Here is a 16114-nt window from a genome sequence, read left to right as displayed (position 1 = left end):
ATACAATTCCCTTCAATGAACTCAGACAAATGTGGGCATTTCTGTTTCTACAAGGAGTCGACAGACACGCCGACTGCCTGTGGTTCAATTATTCATATCAGTCCAAGAAAAGGAAAATCTTCCAACTTTCCTTTGTGTTTAACAGCGAGCGATGCTCCTCCTTTTCACCTCAGTCACACAGTGTGAATAGTGAGCAGACAACGTGCTGAGATTTCCCAACCTCAAAAGAGCCACACTGGGCTCAAGGCTCTTCAAACCACTTTTCATTCCCTTGCAGGGCTCTGTGCCAGGAAACTGTGCAAACCGATGCAGGATGTGTATTTTTAGATGCATATTCAAGAAAAAACTAAAACCAAACATTTGTCTTACCTGAAGCTCACACCAAGCCACCTCCACCCACGTCTCGGTGTCCAGGCCTTTGTACACGGTCTTGAAGGCTCCTCGGCCGAGTTCAATGTCAAACTTAAGGAAGCGTCCTCCGGGGGAGGTGGCCACAGCCTTCATCTCGGCCTCCTCCTCCTGTTCGCGGTCCCGCTCTTTGCCCCTCTGGCTGGGTACAGACGAGGGAGCGTCTTTGCCCGGTTCATGGCCGGAGGTGGGGCAGGATGGGTCGTGGTGTCCCAGCGCCGCACAGGACGAAGCGGCGCCCTGCTGCTGGGCAGTCCCACTGAAGACCGAGTCTGAGGAGCGCAGCTCCAGGTGGGGGGCGCTGTGGGGCACGTCGGGGGGCACCACCACGTCATCGTCCTCCTCGCAAATCTCCACGCTCTTCCTGAAGAAGCGCTTCTCCCTCCTCAGGCGTTTCTGACCTGTATCCGCTGGAGACGGGGACGTGGGAGTCGGTCTGACCACGGTCTCCTCGCTACCATGGGAGACCGCTCCTCTTCCACCTTCCTTACCTCCGCCTCCTCCACCCCCTCCTCCAGTGGCTCTCCCCGGGGGAGTCTTGGAGGAGGGGCCGTCCATGGACGCGCTGCGTGTTGACTCCCTCGGTGGGTCGGCCCTGCCCTCCCGCTCCGTGTCCTCCTCCTTCTGTCCATCAGGTTTCTCCGAGGAGTCCTCGGTACCTGTGGGGTCTCCCGGGTCAGTAGCCATAGGCGATGGCCTCTTCCACCCCTCCCCCTCCTCCTCCGAACCTCTCCTCCTCCGTCAGTCCCCGTCTCTCTCTCTTTCGGTGGTCACCCACTCACTCCTTCGAGTTTGTCCGGATGTTCTTCCAGAGCTGTGGGCTGTCTTTGGTCAAACTGGAGACTCTCGACTTTTTCTCGTCTTCCTCCTCGTTTGTGTTTCTACCGTTGCTGCTTTCACCGAGGTGTCGTGGGGTCACACCCCAACCGTTAACCAACCGTTTCTGTCCGCAATTTTCTCCTCACCATTCCTGCCATTTAGTCCAGGGCCGACGTGCACGGCGTTAATCCAGGAAACCTCATGCGTCTCTCGGCTCAAACTAACTAAACCAGGAGACGACTGAAGCTTGCAGTGTTTTTCCTTCAGACGGCTGCATGTATACCTTCACGTGAACCTGCAAGACAAGAAAGAATCGGCTTCAATATTCATTCATGGAAGAGAATCACTGTTAATATATCTATAGTGAATTGTAAAAATGTAAACATTACACATTAAACACAACAAATTCAAACATTAAAGTGTATATCTAACAGATATTATGGCACTATTTTACCGGTCCGGCTCACTCAAGATGAAATAGAGCAGAACTACGATGTGTTTGACACTCCTGCTCTAAAGAAAAGTTGTGTTTAATAAAACATTTACCATCTGTAAACATCTTGAAGGCTATTGTCAATAAGACCTCAAGGAATTACCTGCTTGAGAACTTCTGCTGAACAAAACTTTGATTATAGTGCATTAGAAATAGACAACAACTGGTCAATGATTATAGAAAACGTCACAAATCAGCCAGCGCATGTCGATCAGCTTGGCCTAAATTGTGTTCAACGGCTCCATTAGCCAACAGAAAGCCGCGGTTAGGAGAATGCAATCCTGAGCATTAAATATGGATGATGAACTATGGGCCGGTTCACCGTGAATTATTCATACACGGAGGGATTGGTGAACTGTACGGGAGTGACTTCTACACACATCTGCAACCAAGCGCTCATAAATATACACAAGCTAAGGTTGTGATTATCGTCAGCCGGCTCGGCGTGGTGAGGCTGCCCCTCACGCAGGGTGACATTAGACGCTGTGAAGTTTCAAATAGACGCTCGGGATTTTGCTGGCAGGAGAAAGCTGAAACTGATCACAAGGTTCCTCTGACGCTGCCATCTCCCTGCAACACTATTCACTCTCTTTATCTGTGAGTATATTGGCGTGGCTGTGTTTCAACATCATTTTCATGGGACCTTTTTTTTTTTTTCTATTATTCTCTTTGCCTCTAAAACAACCCCATTAGCATTCAGTCTCCTCAGCCCAATGAAAGCCCGAGTGGTTTCATCAGGACGCTGGCCAGCCAGAAGTTACTCCGGAGACAGTATCCAAGAGACGAAGATGAGGTAATAACAGACGCAATAAAGCCGAAAGTCACCGTTTCTTTTTTTTTTTTTTTTTTTTTACGACGGAGGGCATCCGACCACACAGGAGGAGAGCGTGCTAATGGACACCAACAACATACACAGTGCAGAAGGAATGCAGCTTTCCAAGAAGAGCAACGGCGCAGTTAAATGGGAAGTTAAAAAATGTCGCACAGCTCGGGGTATTAACTGTTTTTTGTGTGTATTAGTTTACAACTCAACACGTATTACTTTACAGCAGGACATGTGCAACTTTCGACGGGCCGCTGCCAAGAGGCGTCCCTGTCAAACGCTCGCGGACCGTCTCCGGTTGCAGCCGCCTCGGACTCGGGTCAAGCCACACACACACACACACACACACACACACACACACACACACACACACACACACACACACACACACACACACACACACACACACACACACACACACACACACACACACACACACACACACACACACACACACACACACACACACACACACACACACACATAGTACGCCGGGCCTTTTTCGCCTTTGAGAGGGTCAAACCACACTGTCCAATTCAGGTTTGCAACCCACGGTGAAGGATCACGCGGTGAATGGCATTGCCTGGGAGACCCACCGCACGACAGCACAAAGACGTGCAGCTGTGAGAGGTATTTCCAAACGCACCGGGCAGGAACAACGACTGGATCCACGAGGAGAGGTGGGGAAGGGATCAGGAGAATCTCTGAGATTGGCATGGACGAGGACAGATATGCAAACACAAAAAGGCTCCGAATATTAGGTAACACCAAATTCAACAATGCCTCTGAAGGTCTCATCTGAACTGCAGATTACCTCAAGTTGACCTTGCTTAATTTGAACTACAATTGGTGAAATGGGATGGATTAGTTATGATATCAGCAATACATATCTGTCTATCTATCTATCTATCTATCTATCTATCTATCTATCTATCTATCTATCTATCGAAACTGAACTGACTGAGACAGACTGAGACAGAGTGAAAATACTCAAAGAAGTATTTAGGCTCCTTTTGACTCTCCATCTCTTAAGTGACCACATTTATCCTGCAAAATGATGACATGGGTGCCGCCCCTGTAAACAATCTATATAAACAAATAAATAAATTACCTCTAATTCAAAGCAACCTTTGAGTTTAAATGTATTATTGGGTGATGCTGTGTAGCACTGCAGTGAGTCATATTGAAGTGTATTTAATAATAATGGATATAAAAGCCAAAGCCACTGTGAAAGAGCCAGGAGGACACTAACATGCACACAGGTTATGATGGTACAAGTAAACCCAAGGACCACACGTGTACTGTAAGTAACTGAAATGAGCTTTAAAAATGTCACAGCAGGAACTCTGGACGCCATCTTTAATTTGACCGAAGACAATCTGGAACTCCGGGGACTTGTTGAGTGCTTCAATGCAACTATTATCTCTTTTATAACATGGTCATTAACACGCACGTCACGCACTTTGTCTCCAAGCTTAAAGGAAACTAAAGTGACATCCAATGCGAGGAGCTGTCAGTCAAATTAAAACACAATACGCTGATATCGGACCAACTGCTAAGAGGCTGCTCGAGAACAAGAAAGTGTTCCAGTTCAGCAACATTCCTCAGACACAAGCTCAAACAGACAAAGTATAATTACAATTGAGCAAACAGTCTCCCACAGCACACCCCACTCCTGAAGCCATGATGCAAGAAACATAATCACCACATTGATCTTAATTCCAAGTATTTTACCAAGTGAAAAAAATAGTTTGTCTAAATCCAACGCATTCAGAGCCAGTGAGTGTGAATTATAATCCTGAAACTTGTTAAGAGATTTAGGCCCAGTTTATACGACAACTCTTCAAGTGGAAACTCATTGCTTTTGTGCTTTCGTTTCAGGAAGATTTTGCGTTTACGCGACAATGTTTTGAAAACGATGTCCGTTTACACGGAAACGGTGTAGGTTTCCTGTAGGGCCACTAGTGGGTGCTGTTGTTATAAACATTAACAATGTGAGGGCACGTACAGACGATTAAGTTTGAGTGCTATTAGAAAATAAATAATAATAAAATAATAATAATAATAATAATAAAAATAAATAACAGTTATTTGATTGCTATTACAGGTGACTGTCACTTTAAAACTACAGGGTCCCGGGAGAATATGTTGTTATTGTCCATCTACTTGCACATGTGCAGAAGAACTATTTATGATGCGCACGCGCAGCGTTTGTAAAAACTTTATACGACGACGGACGTTTGAAAAGTCCCACCGTGGGGACCGTTCTCAAGAAGCGTTCAGTGTCGTGTAAAAACGGACGGCCAAAACGCTACGAAAGTTTCCCGTTTTCACTACTGTCGTCTGCGGCGGGTCTAGAAAGGTGCAGGCCAACAGGATGTGGGGAACGTAGAGGGGGCAAAACAACAGTCGATAAAGAGAGGGAAGTTGTCCTTTAAACAGGAGCTTATTCGCCCATGTCCCCAGGGCAAGGAGTTCCCATGAAAGCCACATACCGGACAGAGTTATCACAGTACATCAAACACGTTCAACCCCATCACTGTCTCTGTCTCTGTCTCTGTCTCACGCACACACACACACACACACACACACACACACACACACACACACACACACACACACACACACACACACACACACACATCAAAAGCGAACTGTGACTCGCGCCCAAACCACATGTCCCCTTTCAATGAAAGAATGCTGAGAGGAATTTCCTGACACCAGCCAAATGGCCAAGCAGCGACTGTGCGGGCCAGCGAGGTGAACTGAAGTCGGAACGAACAAAAAAAAACGACGGTGAAATCTCGCTTCAGCACGCCCGCCCGCATCGAGTCCTCGCGTCACCGTCGGAGTACATGGGAGCTGAGCATCTGACATCCCTCGCCCTCGCCCTGCCCTCTGGGCTTCTGCAAGGCTCCAGCATCGGTGGGGGTGAGGGTGGTGGGGGGGGGGACGGGACACCTGCAGCTGCCTGATCTGTGCAGCAAAAATCAGTGTGACATCTTTGACTCCATGATGTCTTTTTCTCACAACCCAGAACTTTTTTTGTGAGCAAAGCTCCAAGCTTGAGCGCAAACTTTCTGCAATAGGCTGAAAAACACACGTTGAAACAATCGACAGCAACACAAGACCCCAAATCCACTGCAAGCTGAGTTTACTTTTTCATTCATGTCTTCATATTGATGGTTATAAAGATGCTTCGGATTAAAAAATAACTAGACAGGGAGACAAAAGAAAGGCCAGCGGACTGTGTGTGTGTGTGTGTGTGTGTGTGTGTGTGTGTGTGTGTGTGTGTGTGTGTGTGTGTGTGCACAGGCAGCCATGTTTTCACAATTGAGGGGGACATGCAGATGAAAAGAGTGAATAAAAAGTGGCGAGGGGGACAGGAAGGGATTGCAGTTGGTGGGAGCAGGCGGACAGTAGAGTTTCAAAGAGAGAGAGAGAGAGAGAGAGAGAGAGAGAGAGAGAGAAGGAGGGATGGAGCGAGGGGAGGGGGGGCAACAAGCCGAAGCGAAGGGGTGGGAAAAATGTGTGTGTGAAAGAGAACAAGAGGCAGATAAAGCGGGAGGTGGGGGTGACACAGACAGAAAAGGGGGCAGTGGGGGGTGGGGGGGGGGGGGGGGGCTTCTGCTTGATAAAATATGTGCCAATGTTTGTGTGAATGAAAGCAGCAGCCATAAGCCGAATCTCTCCGCCCCGAACAACAGCGACCACAGTCGTGGAGCGAGGAGAAGGAAGAGGTGAGGAGGAGAAATGACTTCAGTGGTTAAAAACACCAGGTGATTACATTAACATGTAGAAACGGTTTGCGGTGGTTCGTCCGCCGTCACGGCGAGATCCGGGAGCAGAAGGCAGAATTTAACGGCCTTTTCATCCTCGTGTGTTCAGACTTTAAACTCCATGGCTGATTGAGGTCATTCATCTGGCCTCAAAACGAATCATTTCTTTTAGGCGATGAATACCTAATATGTATAACATCGACACCGCTGTGATTGACGCAGGAGTGATTTTATACTAAAATAGGTGAAAACACTTTAAAGTTCAAACAACTGATTTTCATAACTGCTAAAATATCAAACAATCAAATGAATAGTTTCTGTTCTTGAGGACGGGAAGCAGCAGAGGCTTCAGGATGCGTCTCATTTGAACATTATGTTAAAAACAAAAAGTGTTCTAGTGACAGATACTATTTATTACAACTCAACATGTTAAGTTTTCCGTCTCGGTAAAATAAAGATCTCAATGCGTTTAATTCAGTTCGGTCACTTCTTATGAGCAGACACAATAACCAGCGACGTCAAATAAGTCTGTGATTCATATCGCTTGTATTGTTATTGTATTGTGTGCATTATCATTATACTTGGATCATTTCCCTCTGGCATAATTAAAGTATTTCCATAGTATTCTAATAGTACAGTAAAATATTGGTATCTTAATTGATACTACTTATTATATTCAGCCATAATAAAAAGACATTTTTGTATTTTTTTTAAATCAACGAACACACATTTTTTATCAGAAACATATGAAATTCTATATAAACAATCTAAATTTTGCATAAAATGTCTTGAAAAGCATTTTTAATGATATTAATTAAATATCCGTCGAGCTTTGACATCACTTTGTCAAACTTACAAGCGGAGAAAACCCAAAATGCACAACAAAGAGAACCTGCAGGCCACCACCGCGCCTGGAATTGAACCAGGAGTTATTCTCACTGCGAGGCAGGAAGGATTTAAATCTCATTTAAATTATGACAGTAAAACAGAAAAAAGTTAAATCGCTAAATTACCCTTTAGTTAGGAAGTTATTACAGCATATTATTAGCTCGTGTGTGTGCGTGCGTGCGTGCGTGCGTGCGTGCGTGCGTGTGTGCGTGCGTGCGTGTGTGTGTGTTGCACTGTAATCCAGTATTAAATGCCAGCTGCAGTACTTTGCATGTTATGAGTCTGCAGATCAGTGGACTGAAGGAGCTGGCTGTACCATGGAGTCAGCAAAGACTGAAAACATTCAGCAGATTCATTTGGCTGGAAACTAAAAACCAGATAAGGAAGAGCTTTGCTTGATTTTAGATGACGGACACACCTCCCTCTCCTGCCTGTGTGTGTGTGTGTGTGTGTGTGTGTGGGGGGGGGGGGGGGGTCTACAAGGTCTACAAGGTCTAAGAGACTCCCGTCACACCGGGACGGATCTCTGGAGGAGGGGAACATTCCCAGAACGAACTTCTGCTGCAGCAAAGACAGAAAGGCGTCGATCTCCGACTGTCACGATTCTCATGACGTCCAGGGGCAAACGACAGTCGGCGTAAAACATCAGGGCCGTGAGAGGCTCCAGTCCGGCCAAACCCCAGAACAACTTTGCAAAAAGTTTCAAAGAAAACACAGATTTTTAACACATCTCACGACACTGAGACCTCAGATATCGGTGATGCTGCTGTGAAAGATAAGCGAACTGGCATGAGCCTCAAAGTCCCGCTGTCAGGGTGAGTTTAGTGAAGAAAACAAACAAAAGAAGAAGAAAAAAACACCCAGAATGCAACAGCCACTGGAGAAGTTGTCGGGTCATTTCACTGCATTTTGCACCAGAGGGTTTCATTAGAATTGGCCTCGTGATGAGATTGTAGTAATTGTTTGGTTTTCTGCCCATACAGATCATTTCATGACGTGTTCGCCGCATCACAATAGAGAAAAACTTTAACAGTTTGAATTTAAAGGTTAATGTGGCACTATTTTACCGCTCCGGCTCAAAATGAGATTTTGGATGTACGTGGCCCCTGAAGTAGACATGAGTTTGACAACTCTGCTTTAAGGATTGCTCCGTGAAATACAAATAAATTAAAGAGTTCAACTAAATGATGTTACTGAAGGCGAGTTCAAGACTTCGTTTTTCCCCGAATCACACTTTGGTGAGAATTTTAAAAACAGTTGAAATAACTACCACTATATGTCAAATGTAAATATTGGAAAAACTCTCACGGCGAACAGACTCGAACAGAGAAAATATATGTAATTTTTTACATATATTTGGCAATTTATATGTTTAAAATGTATTTAAATAAAAAAATGTGACTGGATTCCTGATAAAACTCAGTTTACTCAGTTGCTTAGTGCAACTTTTCGATCTTGAGTTATTGTCATGAAATAAACATGATCACGTCTCCTTTTTTTTTCAGGGTTTCAGGGTTTTTTACAAGGAAATATGACAATGTGGTGGAGAGTACCCCCCCCCCCCCCCCCCCCCCCCCCAATTCAGTGACTGCACAATTTGTCCGGCACATGTTGCTTCCCTGTTTTGAAATGTGATGAAAACTATCAAATGCCGACCACCAGAATCAAACACAATGATTGTTCTCTTCCCATTAGGGGAAACTCAAGGCAGGAAAAAAAAAAACCCACAACAGGGACTTTTGTCTGATCCAGGTCAAGCATGGGAGAGTGAAGTGTAGGTAGCACACACAGAGTACTGTTCACTGGGAGAGAGAGAGAGAGAGAGAGAGAGAGAGAGAGAGAATATGTGTTATCTAACCCTCTGCTTTTTGTTCTCTTTTCAGTCCTTTCAAACGTGCAGGACGGGCCGATTCCACAGGATTCCTCTAATCCAGGTGAGGGCAGCCGATCCTTAATCAGCAGATGATGAATCAGGATTACATGTCACTAAAGTGGCTTTACCAGAGGAGCTGCTCAACATCAACAACCCAGGACCTTTTTTTTTTTCTAAACCTGACAGAAGATGGGAGCATCAGCATGAGTGTTGATTTCATTACTTTAGCACCCGTCAGCTCTTTTTCTTTTTTTTTTTTTAAGGGGAGGAAGCATCCTCTCTAATGTTGTGAGTACACCACCACTGCTCTCCCAGGGATCAGATGCTTTGTTTTGATAGAAGAAATCAATACAGTTGCTGAGCAGGAGATACTGAGCTGTATGAATAATTTATCCACACCATAAACAACTGTGATTTCTCTCTTTTTAAATTTGCAACACATCATGACTACCCCCCCCCCCCCCCCCCCCCCCCCCCCCCCCCCCCTTGCTATGATGTGACTGGTCATGAAGCAATTACTGTCCGTTATTTATAGGCTCCAGCATGTACACAGCAGTGATGGATGTGCCTGGATGTGCAGGCACCATGAAGTGCGGCCATTGGCCAGCCGGGGAGCTCAGCTGACTCCAGAAACGCCGTGCAAACGGTGAAAAGACACGAAGTACGATCTGCCATCCAGGGCAGGAGTGACGGAGTCAAACAGAAACATCAATTCATCCGGATGGTGGGTGTGTGAGCGGCTTCTGCACCTGACTGGGGGGGTTGTTTTGTTTTGTTCAATGGATTTACCCCACAATCACAAGAGAGGATGCACACTCCATAGGTATCCCCGTGTAAAACTACGATCCCTCATAATAATAAAAAAACAACAACAAATGAACATCACTCACCTCGAACGAGAGCTCGCAGCGCCTCGGCTCATGTTTATGTGAAAAGCAGCTGTTGTCCTCAGATAAGTGGATCTTTATTATCTCTGTACAGACGTTCCGGCGTATTTACACAAGCTGTACACTAACTACACAATTAATTTACACCCGCTGGAAAAAAAGAAATGAAATAGAAAAAGAGAGAGAGAGACGACGGCTCTGTGTTACGTTTTAAAATCCCCGGCGGAGCCGTCGAGTCGGTCGGTCGGTGTGCGTGCGGCGGAGAGACGGAGGGCTCGCGGTGTCCCCTCCACCCCCCCACACCACCACCACCCCCCCACTCCTCCTCCTCCCGCCCCGTTCAGACGATGCTTTTACGGATATTCCCACTCGCTGCTCGGTGTGGCGGCTCCGAGTTGTGCGACCGGCCATTCACGTGTAATCCGGGGAGGCGAAAAAACGAGCGGAACTTATGTACATAATTTACAGCGCGCGGCTCCGACGGCCTCTCAGCAGGTTCCTCGCGTATGAAGTGAGCGCGCGCGCGCGGTGCCTGCCCGTGCTGCTGCTCACTGCTGGCCGCGGGGCTCATCACCATCCAGAGGACGAACAAAACCCGACAGCGGCATGAGCGAGCCGCGCCGCGAGAGGGCGCCGCCGCACGTGTGTTTCTCCACGGCGTGTTATGTGATTTTAATGCTGCCTTCAGGGACTGCTCGGAAATCCTGGCTTTTCCCCACGATAATAAAGAAACTATATATATATATATATATATATATATATATATATATATATATAATCTAATACATACACACACACACGTACATCAATCAACAGGACTAAAAAAGACCCCTAAAAACCAAGTGCAAGCAATAAAACAATAAAATACAGTAAAAACAATATAGCAGTAAAAGGGCAACAATGAAAAGCAGTCAGCTTAAACAAATGTATTTACTGTTTTTAGTTATGGTCATATAGTTCCACAAAATGGAATTATGAGGTGAAAATTTTAATAGAAATACTTAAACGCCTTGGAGTCTGTTGGAATGCGTTCAGCATCACCGGCATATTGGATGAGTCTCAGTGGAGCACCAAAGGAAAGGTGTTTTATTTTAATTGCTTAGTAGTGATAATGGGCCCAAAATTAAAGAGACGTCACAGAGAATTATATTAAAATTCACATGTAACATCGAACAATATCTTTGCTTCAGTTTGGCTGTTTCGGGTTGACAATTTGAAATTGCCAACAGCTAGAAAAGAGTCAACTAGCCTCGGCTAGCAATATTTACAGTTTACCAAGTCAAGAATTGTTCCATCATGTAAGCAAAAATTCTGATTTTTATCTGAAATTATATTCGCTTTTTTTCCCTCTACAGATTTTATGACGCCATCATCTTAAGGTCTGAGCAAAGATCAACATTCTATCTATCTATCTATACACACTGAATTGACTTCTTCATTAAAAAGCGTCAACGTTTTGCAATAGAGCGAAAATACTCTAAAAATACTGACAAATAAAAGGACTTTCTGATTTCCAACTTTTGTGTGAACACGTGAAGGCACCACAATATGTTTCAACGTAACGATGAAATTGTAACGTTAATATTTATGTTCCTGTTTATCAATTAACCGACTATCGCGATCCTATGTCGTCGCTGATGCAGCGGAGATCCTGAACATCTTTCAGACCACCCGAGCTTCTGAGAGGGGGGGGGGGGAGGCAGAACCGGGGCAGAACTGCCCTGAGCACAATGAACTGAGTAACCCCACTCAGCCCTGGAACTTTGGTGCCCCCTAGTGGATTTACACACGAGTGTGGTCACATTATTTTATTCATTTTTTTAAAGATGTCACAATACAAACACGGACTGTAATCTTAAAAAACAAACACTTTTTTTTTTGTAACATTCTAATCCAGACAAAGGCAGCTCATATGGCATTCAAACGTAGTAGTAATAATAATAGTAATAATAATAATAATAATAATAACGATCCTCTTTACATTTCCTACAGGTTTTGCCTACAAAAGTCACAAAAAAATAAATCCAACAATAACAAAAAGAAGAAACACAAACACAACCAAACATGTAATCTTCAAACAAAACTATTTAAAAGACGATGGCTGCCAGCCCCAGACATCATTTAAACAGTTGGCCACGTTATGATAGAGCCACTGTATTTCCTGTCAGAGTATCAAAATAAATAATTCAATGAAAGGATTATGACCTTGACTTTGTTTGTCTCAACAAATCTGTAAACGCGTGGTAAGCAACGACTGCTGTGAATCAAGTTCTAAGGAAACAACAGATGCATCAGGCATAACAACGTCACTAAAAATATCATTTACCGAATGAAAAAAATGCATTTGAAATATAAAATCCTTCCACCAACGGACTTCAAACTACAGAGGAAGATCTAAACCGCCCCTCCTACAAACATGGGTTCGGTTTCCCGAAGGCTGTAGTGTGAAACCCGAAGGTTTGGAGTGTCGTCATCCTGCAGGCACAAAACATTTTCACTTCCTACAATATCTTTGGAAAACCTTCTCCGTCGATCACCGTTGCACTTTGGTCTTCAAACTATTTCACTTTACAGCTTCCCCTCATCCGTCTAAAATACAACTTTATGCTTTGAAAAAATAAAAAATAAAATGGCTCACAGATCTCTATTCACGACTTCTCTAAAGGCTCCAGCATTATTTCACATCAAGTCAAAACATTCTTTGCATGTCTCTGTCACCAGAGGGAGAACGTGGAGGTTTCCTGCCCCCGGAGCCAGAATGTTTTCTCTGGTCTCAGCAGGTCCGTGGCTATTTTTCACTCCGTTTTATCTTCTTTTTTTTTTTTTTTCTTCAAACAGTCACTCTGTCTACGGGTTGTTTGCGTGGTGAGAAAGTACCGGGCGGAGTTAACTTTCCAGCGGCGGCCGCAGGGGAATGCAGCCGTCCATCTCCAGCGACTCGGGCCAGCCTTCGTACTTGTTGCTGCTCTTGCTGTTCTTCATACGCTGATGAGCCAAAGGGAACCGGAGCGGGCGTCAGGAGAAGCAGAGCAGCGTCACATTCACGCAGCTGATCACAAGTCAGCCCCCCCCCACCAGATTTCACTTTATGATACGTGGACATACCTGCTCAAAAGGACTCTTGTTCTCGATGCCCTTGGCTCCAACGAACACCCAGCTGTCTCTAAAGGCCAGTTCCTTCACCGCTGTGCTCCCGAGCTCCTCGAACAGCCGCCGAGACTCGTCATTCATCCTGATAGGAACGGGAGAAAAAAGAAAAAAAAAAGCTTCTATCAGCAAGAAAATGTCGACGATTTACCCTTAAGATTTGAATTTAATGTTTAATTATTAAAAGTGGAATAAATAGAAAGTTTTAGGGCAAATTCTAAAAGAGTTTGCCCTAAAACTCTTTTAGAATTTAAGTGAGACCAACTGAATTGCATCAGCTTCTGGATTCGCTGATCAAGTAGGACGTGGTGTCTGCCGTCTTTTTGCCATTTAAAATACATCGAGTTTACTCGAAGTTATAATGATTTTTATAAAAGATGTGTTCAGCTTGTGTTTGGGAGTGAGTGCGACACCAGACGGGGGGCTGTGCTGCGCTGTACCACATGCTGCACTTCTTACTTTGTCGCAGCGTCGTCAAAAGAAGCCACGAACACCAGAGTTCCCTCGTGAATCGGCCGAAGGAACTTCAACAGGTCGGACACGTCTGAAAGTGGACATCAAACCAGCCATGCACTGTGGTCAACGGGGAAGACACGGCGAAGCCACATGCAGCACCAGATGGGAAATTCATACGAAACATTGAAGTCTGGTTTTTATTACCTCCGGCCCACATATCAAAAGATTTGGTCTCCAACAGCTCGCCTGTTACCCCTGAAGCAAAGAACCAGCAGTAAGATGTTAAAATACCAGAGAGAGAGAGAGAGAGAGAGAGAGAGAAAAGAGTACAACAGATTATGAAGGCAACTGAAGTAAAACACTCCTACCGTTCACCAGAGCGACGTTCAGTCCTCGGCCAACATTGTTCTTCACGCTGCTCAATAACCTGTTAGACAGAAATAAAACAAGCTTAACCCAGGGCTTCTCCACTTTTTTTTTTTTTTTTTTTAAATACCTGATGCTTGAAAACTACCAAAACATGAATGAAGGAGCCAAAACTACAGACAAAAACCAAAGACATGAGGGACCAACAGACTGAGACAGTACTTGCATTCAGCTCCTCAGACTTGTTGTGAGAGCACAGAGGAAAAAAAACAAAACAAAAACAGAACAGAGTGAAACTGAAAACAAAATTAACAAAAGAGACATTGAACGAAGGCGACAGCAAGGGGGACAGACACGCAGAAGAAGACGGAGGGAGGGGACGCGCCGGGCCTCACATCTTGTCCTCCAAACAAATCTTGGGGCCGATGACGTTGGCAGCGCCGGACACCAGGCGGAAAGCCAGATGCTTCGGAGGACAGGGCGCCGACAGTCCGCATTTATACTTCCGGGGGCGGGGCTCAGCTAAAACACACGGCACATTGTTAAGGAGCACAGAAGAAGAAAAGGAGAGAGAGAGAGAGAGAGAGAGAGAGAGAAAAGAGGTGATGACGAGTTTCTTCTACTCACAAGGTGTCGGCTCTTCGCCTGCACCTGAGCAGAAAACACATCAAATGCACCGATCACACACGAGCAGAAACATTATTTTTTTATTATAAACTCCTTCACTCCATCAGTTCTTACCTGTGAAGAAATGGCGCACGGAAGACCCGCTGTCCCCTCCGAACAAAGTGTTTGCCAACAGCCAGGTGAGGCCGACCAGCAGCAGCACAGCCGCAGCTCGAAGAGGACCTGTCACACCGTGGGTGGAAGAACAACCTCAGCATCACCGGGACGGCAACGGAGAACCAGTTCAATTCAATATAGGTCACTTCACCTGTTAATCTCATGATTCGCCGTCTCACAGACCTGCAGAAGGAAAAAGCAGCTCCGTTAGGACGGCCAAGAGGCAATACGAGTACAATTACTCAAACTCCTGCCAACGTGTCAGCATCAGACGTAGAAGTTGACTGTGAGCCGTGTCGTCAAATTAAAGAGGAACGTAGGAGTTCATTTAAAGAACAGGTTACTTTTCCAGAGCGTATGATTGTTTTGTCATGGACAAGCATTTCATTTCTCTCAGCAGAAAAACTGTCCAAAGCACATTTCTCAGACAAACAACAAAGTACATGAACATTAAATGTATGTTACCAACTTTTAGCAAAAACTACTCGAACCGAATTGCATGAAAATTTTCAGGGACGATTATCATCATCCAAGGACCAATCGATTACATTTTGGGACGTTGACCGTTTTCGAAAAAAATCGTCCAGAAATGCAAAAAAAAAAAAGTTCCCATACATTAGAAAAAGTACAAGTATGTAGAAATATTCCATAATTAAAGTAATGGGAGTGATGGAAATTTGTTACTTGCAACAACTTCTACAAAAGGGGCAGTTATAACAAGACAGGAGGAACATGCAGAGCAAATAACGTGAAATTATTGGGACAGTCCGATGATTGCTTTTAAGTGTTTATCTGCGTTTGCTATGCAATAAATGCAAATGTATGACACATGCAAAGAAGTGTTTGTTTTATTATAGTGCCTGTGCCAGATGGCCCTGCAAAGATAAATGACCAATGAAGAACATGACATTTAAACATTATGAGTGACTCGTGTCTTCATCTAAAAGCTGCACAGATGTTATCTGTACTGACGTTACTTGTATAAAAGCTGCAGAGATGTTACCTGTACTGATGTTACTTGTATAAAAGCTGTACAGATGTTTACCTGTCTGCTCCACGTTGACTGCCGCCTCGTCTCGTCTCGGCGGTAACGAACCGAGCACCGACTTTCACTCTTTCCTACGCTGTTTCCCCATCGAGACGCCTTGGATTCCTGCAATCCTTGGATAAAGTGCTAAATACACGCGGCGAAAGTTAAACCACTGAGAAATTGACAGGGAAAAAGAGGGAAATGTTTGTCATTTGTCTTCCGGATTTATCGTCAACTCCGGCTTGTCAGCACGGAGTCTGCGCGAGAGCGATCACGTGACCAAAGACTATATATTATTCTTTTATTGCATCTGTTTTACTATTCTATATTTTCAAATTGTAGCAAAACGCTCACGTCACATA

The 16114-nt window shown here is 44.9% G+C and overlaps 2 protein-coding genes across 2 annotated transcripts in view; both read right to left on the bottom strand.

The window, feature by feature from the left end:
* The window catches only part of wnk3 (WNK lysine deficient protein kinase 3), a 38928-nt gene extending 28676 nt beyond the window's left edge, over positions 1-10252 (bottom strand). Inside the window, exons 1-2 of the mRNA XM_080469156.1 lie at positions 9974-10252; positions 370-1522 (exon numbers count right to left, since the gene is read on the bottom strand). Coding sequence (XP_080325282.1) covers positions 370-1095 — 726 coding nt within the window. The 5' untranslated portion in view covers positions 1096-1522; positions 9974-10252. The remainder of the gene's footprint in view (positions 1-369; positions 1523-9973) is intronic.
* Positions 10253-11764: 1512 nt separating this feature from the next.
* fam3a (FAM3 metabolism regulating signaling molecule A) lies at positions 11765-16018 on the bottom strand. Its single transcript, XM_080468839.1, has 10 exons — positions 15768-16018; positions 14874-14905; positions 14681-14788; positions 14567-14590; positions 14335-14461; positions 13942-14000; positions 13778-13828; positions 13577-13661; positions 13076-13202; positions 11765-12955 (listed from the first exon to the last, which is right to left on the bottom strand). The coding sequence occupies exons 2-10, from the start codon at positions 14884-14886 to the stop codon at positions 12857-12859; spliced, it is 693 nt and encodes a 230-aa protein (XP_080324965.1). The 5' UTR covers positions 14887-14905; positions 15768-16018; the 3' UTR covers positions 11765-12856.
* Between the last annotated feature and the right edge of the window lie 96 nt (positions 16019-16114).

This window comes from Lipophrys pholis (genome assembly GCF_963383615.2).
Source record: "Lipophrys pholis genome assembly, chromosome: 8".
Classification (NCBI taxonomy): Eukaryota; Metazoa; Chordata; class Actinopteri; order Blenniiformes; family Blenniidae; genus Lipophrys; species Lipophrys pholis.
The sequence above is the reverse complement of the archived record's forward strand: the minus strand, read 5'-3'. Positions and strand labels throughout refer to the sequence as shown.